Consider the following 21,672-nt stretch of genomic DNA (forward strand, 5'->3'; position numbering starts at 1 on the left):
AGCAGTATCTAATTTATACCTGAAAACCAAGAAACCAAGTAAATCTGCAATCTCTCCAAAGGCAAAAGTAGTTATACTATTGTACATCAAGAAAAGTCTTCATCAAGCATCATTTGTCATTGAGCTGGGAGTGCTGGTCAACACAAATACTATAGCTAATATCAAATACTTTACAATTAATACTGTTGTATTCTTTATAATACCTAAAAAGGAAAGCTAAGTGAAAAGAAACTAACTTGAGCTTAACTTATTTAGGGAAGACAATGATATCTTTGCTAAAACCCTTGTTTCTGAGAAACTCAGATGTGCAAAGCTGATCTGTTCAACTTTAATGACATTTCTTCTACAGATATTTAATATCCACATATCCAATCCTTCCAATTAAACTGTAAACTTGACAACATATTTGTTCCATAACACAGAGCATGATAGTTGGCTTATAACATGCACTCAATACATTTGTTGAATTATATTATAGTTTTTAAATTCAAGTACCATTCATTTGACAAATAAGCATTAAATAAGGTAGTTTATTATAGAAAATAACATAGGGGCGCCTGGGTGGCGCAGTCGGTTAAGCGTCCGACTTCAGCCAGGTCACGATCTCGCGGTCCGTGAGTTCGAGCCCCGCTTCAGGCTCTGGGCTGATGGCTCGGAGCCTGGAGCCTGTTTCTGATTCTGTGTCTCCCTCTCTCTCTGCCCCTCCCCTGTTCATGCTCTGTCTCTCACTGTCCCAAAAATAAATAAAAAATGTTGAAAAAAAAAATTAAAAAAAAAAGAAAATAACATAAAAAAGACTGGAATCATAACTGATTTAGGATCTACTAGGTGACAAGCATGATGCTCAGTTCTTTGTACAAAGTCTGACTTAATCTTGACACTGTTATAAAATAAGTATTCATTCTATTTTTCAGTTGAGAAAACCATTAAGTTGCTCAAGATCAACAATTACGTAACAGGAGAATCTGAATCAAGATCAGTTTGATTCCAAATCCTTCATCTATATCATACTATTCCACCAAGATGATAAACATAGAGTTTTACCTCAAAGAGTAAACAATTCAATACTCAAGAGAATAATGTATAAAGTGCAAGGGGATTTATGTTATGAGAAAAATACGATGGAGATCACACACTATGAACAGAAGAGATCACCATCTACAAATGGAACACAGTTGAATATACGTGGTTTTTAAAAAGTCTGCAAATGATCAGTTATTTACCATATATAGCAAAATGGATAATTAGCATGAAGGAAAAAAGTACCATTATGACATTTTTACAAAACTGGAGTTATTTCTAAAACCACATTAAAATCTCACCCACGATCAAGTGATGTTTCATTTCAAAAATAAATTAAAAGAAAAAAACATGAGCTAAGTAATATACAAAATCTGCATAACCCAATTAGGATATCAAGTGCCTCACCTGTAATATTAAAGAATTAAGATTAACCTATAACAGACTGCTCAGAGTATTGCATAAAAGATTTTTCAGTTCAAATAACTGCAAAACTTGGCCCAATGAATAATTTTTCTTTGCCATTCTACTACTTTTTTTTTTAATGTTTGTTTTTGAGAGACAGAGAGAGACAGAGCACAAGTGGGGGAGGGGCAGAGAGAGAGAGAGAGAGAGAGAGAGAGAGAGAGTGAGAGAGTCAGACAGACCATCCAAAGCAGGCTCCAGGCTCTCAGCTGTCAGCACAGAGCCAGATGCAGCGCTGGATGGAACTCACGAATTGCAAGGGCAAGACCTGAGCCCAAGTTGGACGCTTAACTGACTGAGCCATCCAGGCGCCCCTCAACCACTTTTTTTAATATTGATCATTCTCATTGAAGATCATTCTCCCTTCAAGGAAATGCCAATGCATTTTCTGGAAACCAGGAAGTTGGCAAAGATTTAAGAAGAATGGTGTAGTACTTCTACAGCACTTAGAACTGATTTTTTAAGCACTTTGAGTCTCCTAAATTTAGGCTCTTTTCAAGCAATATGATCAGAAAACTTGCCTAAGTGCATCTAGTACATATACTGCAGTATTTTTTGGAACTGCTAATAAAACAAAGAGACTACATTTTCCAATGGTCCTTTTCTAAAAATTTACAATTTTGAGTCTTTGGGCTGTTTTATATGGCTTTGACTGTGAATTCCACTAACTGAAAGGAGATGCTTGGCAGTAGCTACAAATCTATGTTCAGAATCATACCTAAGTGCAAAATCCTCTGCTGGATGCTTTACATAAGCCATCTCATTTAATTCTCATTACAGTCCCACAAGCCAGATAGCAGCATTTCTATTTCACAAAGAAACAGAAGCTTCAGAGGTCAAGAAATTTCATCAAAGTTGCATAGCTTTGGGGCTGAGATTTGCAACCTGCCTCCCAAGGTTCTTTCTACTATATATCTCAATATCTTTTGAATTTAATTCAAAACAAAACAAAAAATTTTCAGTAGTTGATTCTTAAATAAGACATATGATGATATATCTAGTAATACCGCTCAACCAATAAAAACTTAATTTAAGTTTAGCTTTTTAAAGATCTACAATTTGTCTATAGGGCCAACTTGTTCTATTCCCCCACATTCCTTTCCCTTTTCATTTAATCAGAGACAATACACTGGGAATAATATGTTGAATGTATACCTATATCTATATATCACAAATAGAATTAAAAGTCTGCCTGCAAATGAACCATGTTCCGTATCTATCATCCTGCTACAATGATAAATTTATTTTCTAGTTTCAATTTCAATCAGACTTGCTTAACTAACTCTGTTCAAAGAGATCCAGTATTTGCTAGATTAAAAGTTAATGATGGGCATATAATACTAACAGAAAGTACTTCTTTTTTTTTTTTTTTTTTTCAACGTTTATTTATTTTTGGGACAGAGAGAGACAGAGCATGAACGGGGGAGGGGCAGAGAGAGAGGGAGACACAGAATCGGAAACAGGCTCCAGGCTCTGAGCCATCAGCCCAGAGCCCGACGCGGGGCTCGAACTCCCGGACCGCGAGATCGTGACCTGGCTGAAGTCGGACGCTTAACCGACTGCGCCACCCAGGCGCCCCCAGAAAGTACTTCTAAAATATTCTTTTACCATACTTTTAAGTTCAGACTAACTATAAGAATATCCAAGCTCTATACAACCCTAATATACCTATATTTAACTATTATACAGGGCATTATTTATATATTTTTCAAACATGTAATTACAGCAAATCATTCATTCAAAAAACACTTACTAAGCATCTAAATGCAAAACACTGTACTACACATTGAATATAAAGCAGTGAATAAAATAAAATTCTCACTTTCATTGAGCTTCCAGTCCAGTAGGAGAGACATGCCATAAACAAAGTAAATAAATAATTACAAAATACAAAGTGGTATAAAAGAAAGGATTGTGATGCTGTGAAAGAAAATTTGGGGAGAGGCCTACTTAGATGGTCAGGAATTGCCTTCCTAAAATGCAACAGTTAAGCTGTGACATAAAGAGTCAGCTACATAAGAAGCCTAGAGAAGAGCATTTGAGGTAAAACAAACAGCATGCAGAAAAGCTTGCTAGAAAGAGTCCCTTGCATTTGGTAAACTCAAAGAGAACCAATGTGGCAAAAGCACATTGGTCAGACCATGCAGGTCTCATAGGCAAAGGCAGAGTATGCAACAGAGGCACTGAAAAAGTTTTAATACAGGGTTTAAACACAGAATGGCAAAAGTCGATTCATTTTCTTAAAAGATCATTTTGGCTGCTGAGAAAAGGACAGGTGGGAGGGAAACGATAGAGAAAGGGAGACCAGTTAAGAGACGGCTACAGGGCTCTAGATGAGAGGTAACAACATTAACTAAGGTCACTTCTCTGAGCTGGAGAGAAGTTAAGTGATTCAGAATATATTCTGAAGGTGAAATTTATAGAACTTACTAATAAATTCCAAGTTGAGGGTGAGAGAGAGACAGACAGAAATACAAAATCACCATCTAGTTTCTGGTTTAAACAACTAGAAGGATAAGGGTTCCAATAACTGAGATGAGAAAAGGTGGATGAAAGGTTTGAAAAGGAAAATCTAAGGCTCTAGTTTGGACATTCTGACATCTGAGATTCTACAAGACTTGCAAGCGATGATGTAAATCAGGCAGGTAGCCATTCAAATCTGAAGCTTCAAAGAAAAGAACTGATCTAGAGATAACTCCTGAAGATAGGATATGATTTCAGGAAACCAAACAATGACATTATTCATAAATTCAGGACACTACAAAAGGAATTGGCTTCCTAGCCAAGCAACCAAATCATAAGTATAATGTAAGAAAATGGCTGGGTTCAGACAAGATATAAAAGTCTAGAGATCCAAAAGTCCTTGTATTCTAATTCAAGGTTGTTCAATGATGATTTGAACCAGTGTAATCACAGTAACATTAGAGACCCCAAAGAGAAGCTAAACAAGAACAAAAGCAGGTCTTTTAGTCTAAAATAAACCTCCAATGAAATGATATACAACAGAAAGAAGGATAACAAAAGAGGAACCTTCTGGAGACCTTTATATCTGAATTTAAGAGCCTAAATAAGTAACGCAATTCATATAATCCAAACCAAAGACAAGAAATACTAGCATACTGTAAACTGCTTCTAATTGTAAACTACATTTACATAACATTATGTATATATGTGTGGGGGGGGGGTTATGGAGTGGAATATATGTATAACTTTTATATTGTTAGCTCCTTAAGGACTGAGGTTTATTACTGTATCACTAATGCCTATAATATACGGCACAAAGTGAGTGGTTAAGTCAATGTTTTCTCATTACATGAATGAACCAACAATCAAAATGTATGCTCCAAGAAAATGAACCAAGACAGAAGTGCAAAAGTAACCTAATGGATAACTTAATACCTACAAGACAAATTCAAAGATTTTTTTAAAAGTTACAAATCCGAGGGGCATCTGGGTGGCTCAGTCAGTTAAGTGTCCAACTTCAGCTCAGGTCATGATCTCACAGTCCGTGAGTTCAAGCCCCACATCGGGCTCTGTGCTGACAGCTCAGAGCCTGGAGCCTGCTTTGGATTCTGTGTCTCCTTCTCTCTCTGCCCTTTCCCTGCTCACATTCTACCTCTGTCTTTCTCTCTCAAAAATAAAGAAACACTAAAAACATTAAAAAATATATATATTTGCAAAAGTTACAAATCCAAAGAAAACAAAGACATGGCTCTGGTCCAAGACATACTTTAATAGCTTATGCCTTTGGAACTGACCTAGTACTTAATAAGGCAAACTTTGGAAATCACTGGATTTTAAACATGTCTTTTTTCATTACCTACTAAGTAATTAGTTTAAAATTTAAATAGTCAAGTAAATCAAAAGCTCCCACCTATAACATATAAAAACACTGGCAATACAATAGAAAAACTTTTCCTTACACAGTTAAGGGAGTGCAGTATTTGTGGGAAAACAAGAGAGGTTTAGAAAGTGTACAGAAATGCCTGTGTTTGGAAACATAACAGATACACAACATTCTTTAATGCAAGCATCTAAAAATATAAAATATCATACCTGCAGGCAAAGTACAATGGAGTGGCTCCAGATACATTTGGCCTGTTAATATCAGCACCACTGTCTAGCAAGCACTGCACTGTCTGAGGGGGAAAAGAACAATTAAAAGTAAATACAGAGAAAGACACAATTATCACAGTTTAAATAGATATACGGAATTCTCTTGCTCCAACGTGAAATTTTAAAGCAGAACAAGTAGGAACATGACAATTACGATGGCTGAACAGCTTCTACTTTTTGGTTAGCTCTCCTGAGACTCTCAGGCACTAAACAATATATGTGGAATTATAATGTAACATAACTTGTGTTAACCTGGGAAGGCTCTAGAAAATCACTGACACATGGAGATATCAAGGACTTGAAAAGTGGCTACAACAACTGAGAAACTGAAATTTTATTTTACTATAATTCACAAGTTTAAATAGCCACATATGGCTAGCAAATTGGACAGCACTGCTCTAGATATTTGAAATCAAACACCAGAATTTCTTGGGGTGCCTGGGTGGCTCAGCCGATTAAGCATCTGACTCTTGGTTTCGGTTCAGGTCATGATCTCACAGTTTTGTGAGTTCAAACCCACATCAGGCTCCGTGCTGGCACTGCAGAGCCTGCTTGAGATTTTCTGTCTCCCTTGCTCTCTGCCCCTCCCTCGCTCACTCTGTCTCTCTCTAAAATAAATAAATAAACTTAAAAAAAAAAAAAAAAAAAACTACACAATTTCTTGCCTCTAAAAGCCAAAAATAAGTACCAGAGCTATACCTTTCTTAAAATCAAACATAGCTATTAAGCATAAATATTAAAGTACAAAATGTTAAAAAACTACAAAGTCCTTTTGCTATTAACAGTAACCAATACTGACTCAGTTTCTTTGATAGTCTCATTCATCCATACTCTGTCTCCTAAGCTCTACTTCTGCAATCATCTGAGTCAAACTAAGAAAATCAAGTTAATATAAAATCTTAAAAATACATATCAGTAATTAGAGTGAGAACGAGGCTCGCCTGAAACCCTTAAAAAAAAAAAAAAGAATTTCTTCTGGTTTATTTCTTTAATCCTCATTTGAGTTTCTCCTGCAAAAAGGAAGAAAACATGTAAAAATCCAAAAGTTTTTGGAATTACACTGTTTAGTATTACTTCTGGATTGAACACACATGTTCATTTTTGCTGCTCTAAAACCTAGCACAAGGTCAGCAAAATAATAAGACTATAAACCCACAAGGAAGAACAGGAAAGAACACAACAGCATACTAGATAAGTCAGTAAGTTCTGGGAAAATGGCAAGCAAGTGGAGGAAAAGTAGCTGCTTTAGCAGATCAAAGACAGCTGAAGTCAAAGTGCCTATAAATGTGGATTTCAACAAACCACCAAATTCTCACTATAGAACACAGAAAACACAGGAATTGGAAGTACCAAGTACCTTGGATGATGGGGATAGTTACAAAAAGTTCTAAATAGGAAGAGCAGTTGAAAGCCTATAAAAGAAAATAATTGGTGGGGTGCCTGGGTGGCTCAGTGGGTTAGGCATCCAACTCGGTTTTGGCTCAGGTTGTGATTTCATAGGTTGTGAGTTGAAGCCCCACAATGGGCTCCAAGCTGACAGCACACAGCCTGCTTGGGATTCTCTCTCCCTCTCTTCCTCTCTCTCTCTTTCTCTCTCTCTCTCTCCCCCCTCTCTGCCCCTCCTCCATTCATGTTCTTTCTCTTTCTCAAAATAAATAAACTTTAAAAAATAGTAATAATAAAAAACAGTTGAACTTTACCCCAGGACCTTTCCTCCCCATGCCGTAGAGTTAGACACTATCCCTCCCTATACTATCTCAAAGTAGGAAGGTTTATTCTCTGGGCAAAGTAAAATGGGAGGCTCTAGACTGCAGGCAGGATATACAGGTAAAGCAGAGATAAGGAGCCATGATGAAAACAATTCAGTGAAAACTTCCAACCCCCATATTCCAGTAGGCTCCCAAAAATCCAGTAGCCAGGCTTAAAACCTCAAAGGGCAGAGATTGTAAGTTTCCTCTCTAAAGACTGGCACCACTACAAATAAGGCATTACAGAGTGTCTATGAAATATCTCAGTTGTCCCCTAGGGAACATTCAGAAATGCTGATTTTTTTTTTTTTTTTTTTTAATGACTGGAGAAGAAAGAGTACAAATGGCAGCTTGTAGGTAGAGGTCAGGGATATGTCTAGACGTCCTAAATCTACAGACAGCCTCCATAACAAAGGAAGTTCAGGCCCCAAGTAACGATAGCTAGCGGCAAAACTGAGAAACCATAGCATACCGTGAGGCCAGCCAACAAAACCCAGCCCATGTATACAATGCTTCCAGCCAATATTTTAGTGCCTCACCCCTATACACAAATGGATAGACAATATTTAAGAGACAATTAACCCAATGGCTAACTAAAAGTAGGTCTCTAGCTTGAAAAACAAAAATTAAAACAAACAGAAATAGGAAGTAAAAAATATAAAGATAATACAGGGAACCAAAGAAAAAATAAAAATCAGGTAAGATATTACCCTCAAACAGAAAGGATATTATATCCATAGGATAAAACAAGATGCTGAAAAAAATATTCAGAGAATAAGAAATCAAAAATATGATGGAAGAAGCAAAAATTCAATAGAAGTTAAACAGTTTTTTTAAAGTGTATTGTTATTTATTTATTTAAGTAATCTCTACACTCACTGTGGGGCTCAAATTCACAACCCCTCCCCCGCCCCACCCTCAAGAGTTACAGGCTCCTCTGACAGAGCCAGCCAGGCACCCTATGAATTCAAGAGAAGTTTAGAAAGACAATGTTGAAAAACTCTACAAGAAAGTAAAACAAAAAGACAAAGAAAATGGGAAGAATGGGAAATTGGTAGATCAATCGAGGGAGACACTGTGAAAATCCAGAATAAAGACAACGAGGAACCAAAAGGAAGTAATCAAGAAATAATATCGAAAACTTTCCAGAACTGAAAGACCTGCAGTGCCAGACTGAAAAGGCACACCAAGCGTCTGACATAATAAATTAAGACTTTCAACAAGGTACATCAAAGTGAAATTGCAGAATACTAGGGATGTACGATTCCAGAGATAAACAGAAATCAGATTAGCGCTAAACTTCTCAACCGCAACACTGGAATTTAAAACATGAAATGCCTTCAAAAAAGTAAAGTAAATAACTTCCAATGTAGAACCCTACAACCAACCACACTACCACTCAAATACATGGTTTTAAATAAAAAATATGCTGAGCTATGTAAGATTTGAGGGAAAAAATTCCCTCCAATGCACCTTTTCCAAGAAGCTACTGGAGGATATCCTCCTCTAAAACGAAGGAACACATCAAAGTAGAAGATGCGAAATCTAGACTATTTGGGATTGAACATAAATAAGAGAGACTAAGAAATTCCCAAGTTAAAAAAAAAAAAATGGAAGTGATAATTAATGAATTTGTCTTTGTTGAAAACAGTACTAAGATATTGTGTAGGAGCATACAGGAAGAATTACTGATTTATAAAAAGAAAAATTAAACAAGGCCAATTATTAACTTTAATAAAAGTAGTCACCCTAGATAGAAAATGTTATTACAATTCATTACTTGACTCAGCAGTAAACAATATTTACCTAACTATATATACAACTAGTCTTATCTAGCCAAAATGTACAATATAATTTTAGAAATGGGGGAAGAAGGCATGGGAAGAGGATTTAAATGAGTTAAATCCTCACTCAACCAGGACAAGAAATGATTCAGTGTTACCTAAAAGTTGAGAAAGAGCAATAGAAGCATATTGTTTGAAAACAGATACCAGAGGAAAATCTAAGAGTTGAAAATTGCTGCCTGGTGATCATGGCTTCACAAAAAATGGTGGTTCAAGGGACTATCATTTTTACTGCAAAGATTTTGATAAAAATATTTTAAGATAACAGTACTCACGGGGGCACCTTGGTGGCTCAGCTGGTTAAGTGTCCGACTTAGGCTCAGGTCATGATCTCAGGGCTCATGGGTTCCAGCCCTGTATTGGGCTCTGTGCTGACTGCTCGGAGTCTGGAGCCTGCTTTGGATTCTGTGTCTCCCTCTCCCTCTGCCCTCCCCCACTCACACTCTGTCTCTCTGTCTCTCAAAAATAAATAAACATTAAAAAAAGAAAAGAAAAAGAGGGTTGCCTGGGTGGCTCAGTCAGTTAAGCAATCGACTTTAGTTCACGTCATGATCACACAGTTTGTGAGTTCGAGCCCTGCATTGGGCTCTGTGCTAACAGCTCAGAGCCTGGAACCTGCTTTGGATTCTGTGTTTCCCTCTCTGCCCCTCCCCTGTTAGCACTCTCTCTCTCAAAAATAAATAAACAAACATTTAAAGATTTTTTTTTTAATTTAATAAAAATAAAAATTAAAACAAAGATATCAAGTACTGCTACTTTATTTACTTCTATCCCAAGAGGAACAGAAACACTGTTACATAAGACTTTATCATCAGCTATATAATTCCTTTAAACTAAGGACAAGTAGTCAAGCACAACTTTCAAATATAAGAAAAATAAGCATTTAGGTCAGTATTTTATAAGACAAAACCTATTTAAGCCTTTTGATCATGACTTTCTCCTTTCTGAGCTTTGACCTAGAAGCTGCATCTGCATGGCCCAAAAGAAGAATGAGATAGACAACAGCAATAATGTTCATTAACTGTTACAGCAATTAGACACAAGCCACAATTCAAAAGGCTCAAGAGAGATGAAAGCAAATTTATTGAAAATATATACTAATATGCAATTAAAACCAAGCAATCCAGATAGAAGCAGAAATTAATTATTAATAAAACATATTATACATTCACAAAAACTATACAGTTTGAAATGTTTAAAATGTAAAACATATAATATTTTAAGTAACCTTAACATGTGCCTGGAAACTGTGCTAATAAATTTAATACATCCTGTGAGGAAACAGATATTCTTTCTACTTTTAAAGTAGAAAACTGAGTCTCACAGAAGTCAAGTAATGTGTACCCCAACATACAAATAAACAGGGATGCAGGGATTAAACCTAATCCTGTATTCATAACCACTATGCTACCTACCCAAAGTAGGAATTCTAATTTTTCTGAATTCAGACTACTAAATAGTATTATGGCTAACTGGCATACTTTCACAAACTGCATTAATTCTACCAATTCCCCACTAAATAACTACTTGAGAGTCAAACTTAAGTGCCTAGACAGCTGTTTGTGTTCAGTTTTAAAATAATACATTTTAAATCATATACTTTTTACAGTACTTCTGTGTCTATACTGTAGAACTTAAGAGCACAAAAACAATTTAGCCATTAGACTAACATATTCCTCTCTACTGTTCTCTTCAACAATGTGATGAGACAAACTAGGCAAATCATAGCAAGAAAGCATGACTTATAATATGAACTATCATATGTTCCTATCACATCCTCACTTATAGGAAATATCTGATGAAGACATGAAAAATTATTTCTGTTCTTAAGAAAAGATCAAGAAAGTAAAAATAGCTCCTTCTAGCATTTTCTTTTCCATTTGTAAATCTTTCTGCTTTTCTAACAAAATTATCATCAAAATATGTACCTACTAAAAGAAACATGTATTTTTAAAAAGCTTTCAACAGTTCCACTTGTACCTAGAATGTTGCCTGAAGACAAATAAGGAGAAAAAAACAGTTCCTTTAGAGTAAGGATAAATAGTATATAAAAGGATTTGAATGTGAAGAATGAAAACTGCCTCTGCCTCGTAGCACTGAAATGACTGAAAAGTCATTAATCTTTAGGATTAAAAAAACGGGTTTGTATACAGACTGCTTTTTGTAAAAGCTCTGAAACAGGAGGAGAAAGGATAATTTAGAATTCAATCACCAGTTAAATGGAAGAGGAGGAGGAGCAAGAAAGTCACAGATAACCTAAATCACAGTTTTTAAAAAATATTTTCAGTCTATGTAGAACTACTTGTATGTATACAAAGGGCAAAATAACTTTGAAACTAGTAAAACTCAGGTGGAGGAAACTCTGTGTGTTTATTAAACTAAAATAAATACATGAAAGCTCTCTACTAGAGGATTTTAAATTATACAGAAGCATAAGGAAAAACATAATTGAAGAAAATAATTCTAGATTTAACAACTAAAATCCCTAACAGGTCTCAAAACCAGAGATTTTCACCAGTAGAAACAAATTAAACCCGAACTTTTATAAGAATCAGCACTATGTACAACACTTAAAGGCACAAAATTTTAAAGTGACAAACATTCAGAAATGGAAAGAAAATGGCAGGAAAAAACTGGCTGAAATAGTACTGTGTTTGTCTTGTCCATTCCATCTTTAAAAAAAAAAAATCCAATGTCTATTATGTACTAGAGACGACTCTAGATGCTGGAGTTACAGCAATGAACAAAAATCTTTGCCCTCATGAAGTTTATGTTCTAGCAGAAAAGGAAGACCAAGAGACAAAACAAATAAAATATGTACTGTGCTAGACAGTAACTAGTGATATGCAGAAAAATTAACAAGATTCTCTACGAGAGATTTGGAGTCAATGTGCTTTAGCAAATTCCTCACACCTGTACCCCTATATACAAATACTTCTGTAAAAACTGCATTGTGTCTATTGTATTGTGACTATAAACCATGAAGTTCAAAAAAGACCTGTGGTTTACAACAGTCCTAAGTTCTTCTGTTTTCAAAATTTTGTGACTTCTCACTTACTTGAAAAAAATTAAGCTCAACAGCTTACAGTATAAAATGCAGACATATAAAAGCATACCAACATAAATATCCTGAATGATAACTGGTTGTCTACATTTTCCAATTTAACATAATACATAATTTTAAGAATGACAATGAACTGAAATCATTTTATTTGCCTAACACAGATCATCAAAATATGCTTTTAAAATAATCAAAACTTTAGGGGCTCCTGGGTGGCTCGTTGGTTGTGTTTAACTGTAGCTCAGGTCATGATTTCACAGCTTGTGAGTCTGAGCCCTGTATCAGACTCTCTGCTGTCAGGGCAGAGCCCACTTTGGATCCTCTGTCTCCCTCTTACTCTGCCCCTCCCTCACTTGCTCTCAAAAATAAAAGAACATTAAAAAATAATAAAAATAATAATCAAAACTTCAAATTCCCTGTCCAACAACCCCCCCCCCCCCAGCAAACAAAACAATTCTCCTATTCCTAGATAATCTACAATGGGGGGTCCTTCCTCCTTACAGTATAAGAAAGTGCTGGGAAGGAATGTTGAAAAAAAAAAGCACTGAAAGGGGATTTTCCTATGGCTTAAAGAAATTCTTGAAAAGAAACAACACATCTTCAACAGACTGTTCATGACCTTTCAAGTGATACAATAATATTCTAAGTGGAAAACTAATGTGCAAAAGCTAATGTTTGGGTCAATCTCAGAAGTCATTTAATTGAAGGCAGTGACTAACCAAGACCACCTGTGCCCAATACACTGATAAATTACAAAGCAAGAAATCCAAGGCAGCTCTACTTTATCAATGTCAACTCTCTAAACAACACTGATCAAAGTAAAAAGAAACAGATATTCAATATTAAAACTACAAGTAAAAATCTGAGTTATGGTATCATTACTACCTAAAAGAAGACCAAACAACAACAAAAAAGCATCTTTATCTTTTATTAAAAATAATTCTGATGACATGACTTGACAGCAATGTACAAATAACTTACGCACCAAGAAAAAATGGCCGACTCACTAATCAATGACTGATTTATATAGGTTTTCTATAGAAAACTGTCCACCTAAACCTATCAAAACTTTGAAGTCATATGAAAACATCTAGTAAACATCTAGTAAAACTCATTATTTTCCAGTTGTGTTTGAAAATCACAGTAACAGAACTTTCTATTATTTGCTCACATTTCCCAGAAGTGATTAAAGGAGAATTCTAACATTAGAATAGATAAAATTACTCTGAACCTAAAAATACAATCCAAAATGTTAATCTATCTACCTTTGTGACTCAAGGCTGAACCCAACGAATGTTTTTGTAAAAGCTTTCAATTAAGTTTGCATGGCTGTCCTGTAATTCTCTAGATGGAAAGCTTGGAAGCTGACTGAAAGGTATCAACAGAGCGGACTGAAAGTAAGCAAACATTGTTCCTTAACAAGCTTACAATTTCAGTAAAACATGCAGTCAGTTCTATCAAAGATAGTCTATAATGTCAGTGTCAAACAATGTTTTTAAGTTTCAAGGGCTTAAATCTACTCTAAGCAGGGTTCAACTATCATTTTATATTGTCAAGCTTCATATTTAGCTATATAAATTTAGGAGTATAAAGTTAAAAATAAAAATTAAGTGAAGTGAAATTAGTCCATAAACTAATCCTGCTGTATACTCTAATTTATATAAATTGAGATTAAACCATTTGACAATTTCCTAGGGCTTCTAAATCCAAGTTATTCTAGGAAACCAGTAATCAACCTTTTGTGGCAATTTAACACATTAATACATCTTAAAAAACTAATGACGAAGAGAAAAAGTATCAAAAAGTAAGTTCCATTTATGGCCAAAAAAATTGGTGTCAATTATATCTATGTAGAATAATATTATGTTTTATTATACTTTCTAAAACTGAGATTAAAAATCAAACACACTGGTCCTAGCTTACCATACAAGAGTAAATGAATTAAGGGTTCAGAGAATGTTTTCTACCTTTCCTTGCAGAATCACATCATCCATATTAATAATGATAGTAAAAATAAACAATAAATGTAATAACAATACCAATTCTATTATCGCTCTGAAATGTCTTCCAAAGTGTTGACAACAATTTCCTAATTACATAATCAGTAAACAGAATATACCTTAGGAGGTAGATAAGGGCAAGGGAAGAAAAAGTTGCCAAAGACTATATACTAGGCCAGCTGAATAACCAAACTCTGAAGTGATTTTTTAAAATCAATATCCCGGGGCGCCTGGGTGGCTCAGTGGGTTAAGCGTCCGACTTCAGCTCAGCTCGTGATCTCGCGGTCCATGAGTTCGAGCCCGCGTCAGGCTCTGTGCTGACAGCTCAGAGCCTGGAGCCTGTTTCAGATTCTGTGTCTCCCTCTCTCTGACCCTCCCCCATTCATGCTCCGTCTCTGTCTCAAAAATAAATAAACGTTAAAAAAAATAAAAGGCAATGATGGAAGAACTGTAGAGGTAAGGGAGCTGACCTCTGCTAGCCGCCATCTTTAAAAAAAAATAAAAAATAAAAAATAAAATAAAATCAATATCCAAAGACAAACCATACAACTAATAACAGCTGACCTAAGGAAAGTTATAGAAAATTAAAATATTAAGGAGTTATTATGATCATTTCTTTCACCTGATCATTTCTAAATCAGAACAGAAGTAGTTTAAAATCATAGTGCTACTCTGTTGCAAGAACAAAAAAATGGTCAGACTGCAAGCAAGCCACTTTCTTTCAGTAAGATGCTGACACCTTTATCTTGGTTTACCACTACCGAAACCAATGCATCTATATGAAATCATGGCAAAGATTATTCACTTTCTTAGTTATAACAAAAATGAATCTTTCTTCCAAATCTTTTGTCTTTTAAAAAAATAATGCATATCTGAACAGCATTTCTTGTCATCAAAGCAAGAATGCAGTATTCAATGACAAATTCTACAAAGCTTTAGAGTTCTTAACCAGTTGATCAGGATCTTTCCATGTACTCCTGAGATTTACCCTAAAATGGAGTGAGAAAGTAAATTTCAGAGGATTAGCATATCTGCCTCTTTAATTAGAAAAGTGCTAATATCTTTTAAAAATAATTTTAAATGGAGCTTTTGCCCTTTAAAGTTTTCTATTTTATTCTGTAAAATATATATAAACAATATGTAAGTTTTTAAGTTTAAATATAAATCCTGAAACCTACACGCACTGTTATATGTCTACATGGAACCAAGTTTTGAAGACCTTTTAATAAATTTATGCATGAACTGGCTACTTGGAGACAATAAAAAGGCCATTTTTCTCTTGCTGCTAAAATAAGTCACTAGGATACCTGACAAAGCATTTTAGACTCAGTGTTCAACGTAGGGAAAAATATACAAAGAGTTAAAAAAAAATCAATAATCCCTACCCTGTAATAATCATATCATATGCTCATCCACTGAGATTTGAACATGTCCCAGAAATATGTAAGTAATTATGAGACACAGGTAATATTAGCACAACTACCAACAAAGATTTTTAGAGGTATATTTCAGCCTGGAAGCTAAGAGATAGACTAATTTTTCAAGATTCTTTCTTGCCCTAATTGAAGAATTAAAGATGCATACAATGATTCACAAAATAGTCAGTGCTAAACATACTTTCTCTGTTCATGATCTTTGCAGATAATTATAACTGACCAACTATGACAGAATGGAATCTCACTCACCAATACAATCAACCACAAATCAACATGGCTTTTGTACCCTTCCTCCTCTATATCTGCAAAATCTCACTCTGTGAAACTCATCATTGTAGTGAAGTCAGGCCCCCTATAAATCTTCTGAGAATATAATTCTTCAAAGGCATTTGACTATGAGGAATTCTCCCTTCCTTCACCACACCTGCTTTAGGTTGTAAACCATATGGAGTATATTATACTTATACTAACTATTCTTCAATAACTTCAGAAGGCAATTCTAAATTTTTAATGCAGCCTGTAATACACATGTTTTGAAATAAGGTTTTCTTAGTAATTCTTATTTCTTCACTGGCTCAAGGCAAGTAAAATTGGGTTTTGTAGATCTCTTCTGATCAGAATTCCAGTGTTTTATACAAAAGTTATGGGCAACAGGTAGGGTTTATAATCTTAGTAAATGACACTCCAATCTGTTATAACAGAGAATGTTTGTATTAAAGTGGGTGCTTTTCTGTCCTATGATAGCTGCCAGCAGGACCCCTTCTCTAATACACAACAGTTCTTTAAAAACCTGGGCCGGGGCGCCTGGGTGGCGCAGTCGGTTGGGCGTACGACTTCAGCCAGGTCACGATCTCACAGTCCGGGAGTTCGAGCCCCGCGTCGGGCTCTGGGCTGATGGCTCAGAGCCTGGAGCCTGTTTCCGATTCTGTGTCTCCCTCTCTCTCTGCCCCTCCCCCGTTCATGCTCTGTCTCTCTCTGTCCCAAAAATAAATAAACGTTGAAAAAAAAAATTTTTTTAAACCTGGGCCATTCCACCACATTAGAGCATTTCGGATCATTTTTTTTTTTTCCACACAGAATGCTTTTTCAATGAATAGTACTGACTCTCAGAAAGTAAAAACTAATGAGAAGGAAATACTGGGTCAGTTTTCAGATGATGAAAGACCAAAAAAAATAAAATAAAAATGAACAATTGGTGTCCAGAAGAAATTCTAGTAAAGAAAACAAAAATCCTATATCCCTCCTTTTATCCAATTCTTATAAAACATAGCAATGTCACACTCGGCCTATCTTAAAGAAGTGCAATATTCTGTGAATTATAGTCATACATAAAGCCTCTAAACATGAAGGATCCTACATCCTGAACCCAAATTAAGGAAAAGTATTTGCAGAGATGAAAATCCAAATTCTCCCAACATAAAGACTCAGAGAGAGTATGTACAAAATAATAAACACACTAATTTATGTATCTTTGCAGTTACTGGTGATTTTTTTTTTTTTTGGCTGGTTTTTGCTGTTGTTATTGTTGTAGTTAACAAGTAAATAAGTAACACTGTATTATCAATAATGTTAAATATGAAAAAAAACTCAAAAGTAACCAGGATAGAAAATTATAGCAAAGCAAATATTAAAATCTTAAGCTAACAATTTTTACATAGGCAGCAGTTCTCCTAATGAAAGAGAAAACTATTAGCAAAATTTTTTTTTATTTTTTTAAAGATTTTTTTAATATTTATTTCTTTTCTTTTCTTTTTTTTTTAATTTTTTTTTCAACGTTTATTTATTTTGGGGACAGAGAGAGATAGAGCATGAACGGGGGAGGGGCAGAGAGAGAGGGAGACACAGAATCGGAAACAGGCTCCAGGCTCTGAGCCATCAGCCCAGAGCCTGACGCGGGGCTCGAACTCCCGGACCGTGAGACCGTGACCTGGCTGAAGTCGGACGCTTAACCGACTGCGCCACCCAGGCGCCCCAATATTTATTTATTTTCAAGAGAGAGAAAAAGAGAGTGCAAGTGGGGGAGGGACCACAAAGCGGGAGACAGAGGATCTCAAGTGCGCTCTGCGCTGACAGCAGCAAGCCCGATGTGGGGCTCAAACTCATGAACTGCAAGATCATGACCGGAGTCAAAGTTGCACACTCAACCAACTAAGCCACCAAGGCACCCCAACTATTAGCAATTTATAAAGCTAAAGGCTTTGTACATGGGAGTAACAGGAAAGTACTGACATAAAACAAATACATGATTTTAGAACTCTAAGAAAGAATGAAAACCATCACTCTAGTCTTGCAGCATATTCCAAGACAGCAGAAAAATATGATAATCCAAGCTGAACTATTTAAGTAATGTCAGTGTTCACTTTCTTACTATCTAATCCCAGTAACTGGGGCTTAATGGTAAAAAATAAAATATGAAAAAGTTATGTAATAAGACTGAGAATAAGAACATTATTACTTAAAATTACATGCGAACATACACTTAAAATTTTAGTGAAAATCTATGAAGCAGAAATAAATTTGAAATCCAAATATTTTAAACAGATTTAAAAGCACTGTTTTCTATTCCTTTTATACACAAAGAATATATTAATCATAAGTCCATATAATGCATAAGATTTTGCTATGGTGCTTCATGTTCCCAATTATGCACAGTGAAAAACTTTTCATAAATTCAAAGTTTTCAAAAATAAATACATGCAATTTAAAGTCCTCAGGGATGAATTTACCGTCTTGTGACCATTCTGGCAGGCCACATGCAGTGCTGTCTGCCCCATCGCATCCTCAACATCGACGTCACTGACGTGTTGTACAAGGTCATGGAGTAGTTCTGTCCGCCCATTCACAGCCAGCCAGTGTATCTGTGCAGCCATGGAGTTACTTAACATTTGTGCAAGGAGTGTTTCATATAAAACCAGCAGATAAATAATGCTATTACATCTCAAATGTGAGCATGATACACACACTAAAGATTAAATTAAAATGAAAGCCCCTACATTTTCCTATATTTTTATATGGGGAAAAACTATGCATCCAGATGTAGGTTACACACCATGTACTTTATGTACTTCAAAATCAAGCATTCCATAGATCAAAATAGTTAAGGGTTCTAGACTTAGGCTCATCAAATACTCTGCTTCCTAGATGATCCTGGACTCTGCATAGCTTGTCTCTAAAGAAAAGGTACTGGATACTTTTCCTTCCCCAGAAGCAAACATGAGTAAAAAAGTAATTAACACAGTAGGCACCATAATCTTTACCTCATGTCTTTTACAAGTAATGCATGTAACATACATAAATAATAATATATACGGAAGATAAAACACCTATAAATCTACCACTCAAAGATAATCAATATTAAAACTTTGGACTACGCCATCCATGCATTTTTTTAATGTTTTATTTATTTGGTGGTGGGGGGGAGACAGCGGTTCCCAAGTGGGCCCCATGCTGACAGCAGTGAGCCCGATGTGGGGCTGGAACTCACAAACCATGAGATCATGACCTAAGCCAAAGTCGGATGCCCAACCAACTAAACCACCCAGGCGCCCCAATCCATGCATTTTTCAAATGACTTTTTTCCATTAAAAAAATGTATCATGAAACTTGTTTTAAGATGGCAGCTTGAACATATGCATCAATTTCTATTTCTTCCCCAAACTCCATTGAAATGACAATAAAGAGTACTTTTTCTTAAAAGATAGATCTTTATCTTAAGATAAAAAAGAGACTAAATAGCAACAAGTTTTGGAAGCTAAAAGCTTTTGTCAGAGTTATCAGAACAAAAAGCTGAATCCTAAACCAGCAGTAGAGAAAGCCAAGAAGGTGATTCAGATCACTGAAATCCCAAAAGGCTCAAAATCAGTAGTAAGCACTTTGCATCTCTTAAAATAGGGGTGTATTAGCAGACCTAAATAAGATTTAGACCCTTAAATTACCATCCCTCTTGAACTCTTCAAGGCCAATAACTGCCCCTCCCCATCTGAGAGAACACAAGAGGCATGAAAACAGTCTCTACATAAGAGAGACACCAGGCACAATGAAGCAAGAATATCATACTGAAAATGGGAGATGAAATGCAAGTTTACACACACTGAATACTGAAATCCCAAAGCATTTTCCTCTAGCCAGTATCCAGTTTCCTCCTGGAAACTGTTAGAGCTTTCTCTGAGGAATCTGACCAACTTGAGAGTAAATGCCTAAAGAAATTGACAGCAGAAAGAATCCTAAAGGCAAATGCCCAAGCATATTACCCTACACTGAAGTCCACAGTGAATAAACCTCCTTCATTTAAACAGAGCTTTCAAAGAGCTTTTCCCAGTTCCACCAAATATTTGACAAATGCATCTAGTCTGAAAGACAAAATACTAAATAAATAAATAAATAAATAAATAAATAAATAGCAAGAGAAAAAAAGGAACCATGGATATTGAAGGAAAAACTGCAAAAGAAAAAGTTATATTTAATACTCTCAGAGAGAGAAATAGTGACTGCACCCTTTAAACAAGAACAGGGTACTGTTTTTTTAAAAAGGACAATGCAATTGGGGCGCCTGGGGCAGTCAGTTAAGCGCCTGACTTCTGCTCAGGTCATGACCTCACAGTTCGTGGGTTCGAGTCCCGCATCGGGCTCTGTGCTGGCAGCTCAGAGCCTAGAGCCTGCTTCAGATTCTGTGTTTCCCTCTCTCTCATTACCAATCACACTCTCTCTCTCTGTCTCTCTCTCTCAAAAACAAATAAAACACTAAAAAAAGATGTCGAAAGATATAGGTTGACATGTCAAAAGATATAGATACCAAAATTACCCAAAAAATACAAAAATACCAATTCAAAGGGATACATGCACCCTGATGTTTATAGCAGCATTATCTATAATAGCCAAATTATGGAAACAGCCCAAGTGTCCATCAACTGATGAAGGGATAAACATGTGGGGTGTGTGTGTGTGTGTGTGTTTGTGTGTGTGTGTGTGTGTGTCTACAATGGAATATTACTGAGCAATAAAAAAGAATAAAATCTTGCCATTTGCAACAATGTGGATGGAGCTAAGAATATTATGCTAAGCAAAATAAGTCAGAGGAAGACAATTAGCATGATTTCACTCCTATGTGGATTTAAGAAACAAAACAAGCAAAGGGAAAAAACAGAACCAAGAAACAGACTCTTACGTATAAAGAACAAACTGATAGCTATCAGAGGGGAGGTGGGTGGGAGGATGGGTTAAAAAGGCGATGGGGATTAAGGAGGGCACCTGTAATGAGCACTAGGTATTTTATGGAAGTGCTGAATCACTATATTGTACATCTGAAACTAATAGAACACTGTAGGTTAACTAATTGAAATTTAAATAAAAACTTTAAGAAAGAAAAAGAAGGAAAGATATACAGATAGCAAAAAAGGACATGAAAAGATGTCAATTAGGCAAATGCAAATTAAAACCACAATGAGACAGCAACTGCACACATCATAACAGATGAAATAAAAAAACAGTAATAATATCAAATGCTGGTGAAGATGCTGAAAAACTAGATCACTCATACATTGCTGCCGGAGGTATAAAATGATGCAGGCACTCTGCAAAAGTTAGGCAGTGCATTTTAAAACTAAACATGAGAGGCGCCTGGGTGGCGCAGTCGGTTAAGCGTCCGACTTCAGCCAGGTCACGATCTCGCGGTCTGTGAGTTCGAGCCCCGCGTCGGGCTCTGGGCTGATGGCTCAGAGCCTGGAGCCTGTTTCCGATTCTGTGTCTCCCTCTCTCTCTGCCCCTCCCCCGTTCATGCTCTATCTCTCTCTGTCCCAAAAATAAATAAACGTTAAAACTAAACATGAAACTACCATATAACCTAGCAATTGCATTCTTGGGCCTTTATTCCAGAGAAGTGAAAACTTTTATGTTCACACAAAAACCTGTACACTAATACAGGTTCACTAGTACACTATAGCTGTTTATAGCAGCTTTATTTGAGATAGCTCCAAACAGGATATG

General features: G+C 35.9%; 1 protein-coding gene across 7 annotated transcripts in view; it reads right to left on the reverse strand.

The window, feature by feature from the left end:
- HACE1 (HECT domain and ankyrin repeat containing E3 ubiquitin protein ligase 1) overlaps positions 1–21,672 on the reverse strand; it is a 122,843-nt gene that overhangs the window by 78,324 nt on the left and 22,847 nt on the right. For 5 of the 7 annotated variants that reach the window (XR_006299010.1, XM_043592018.1, XM_043592019.1 and 2 more), the window contains exons 6-7: positions 18,417–18,548; positions 5,542–5,624 (exon numbers count right to left, since the gene is read on the reverse strand). Coding sequence is in view for 6 of the 7 variants with exons in the window: in XM_043592018.1 (XP_043447953.1) it covers positions 5,542–5,624; positions 18,417–18,548 (215 nt within the window). In the remaining variant the exon portion in view is untranslated. Of the gene's footprint in view, positions 1–5,541; positions 5,625–18,416; positions 18,549–21,672 lie in introns of those variants that run through there. The other 2 variants (XM_043592021.1, XM_043592023.1) reach the window with 2 other exon arrangements.

The sequence above is a fragment of the Prionailurus bengalensis genome, chromosome B2, assembly GCF_016509475.1.
Source record: "Prionailurus bengalensis isolate Pbe53 chromosome B2, Fcat_Pben_1.1_paternal_pri, whole genome shotgun sequence".
In the NCBI taxonomy this organism is placed as follows: Eukaryota; Metazoa; Chordata; class Mammalia; order Carnivora; family Felidae; genus Prionailurus; species Prionailurus bengalensis.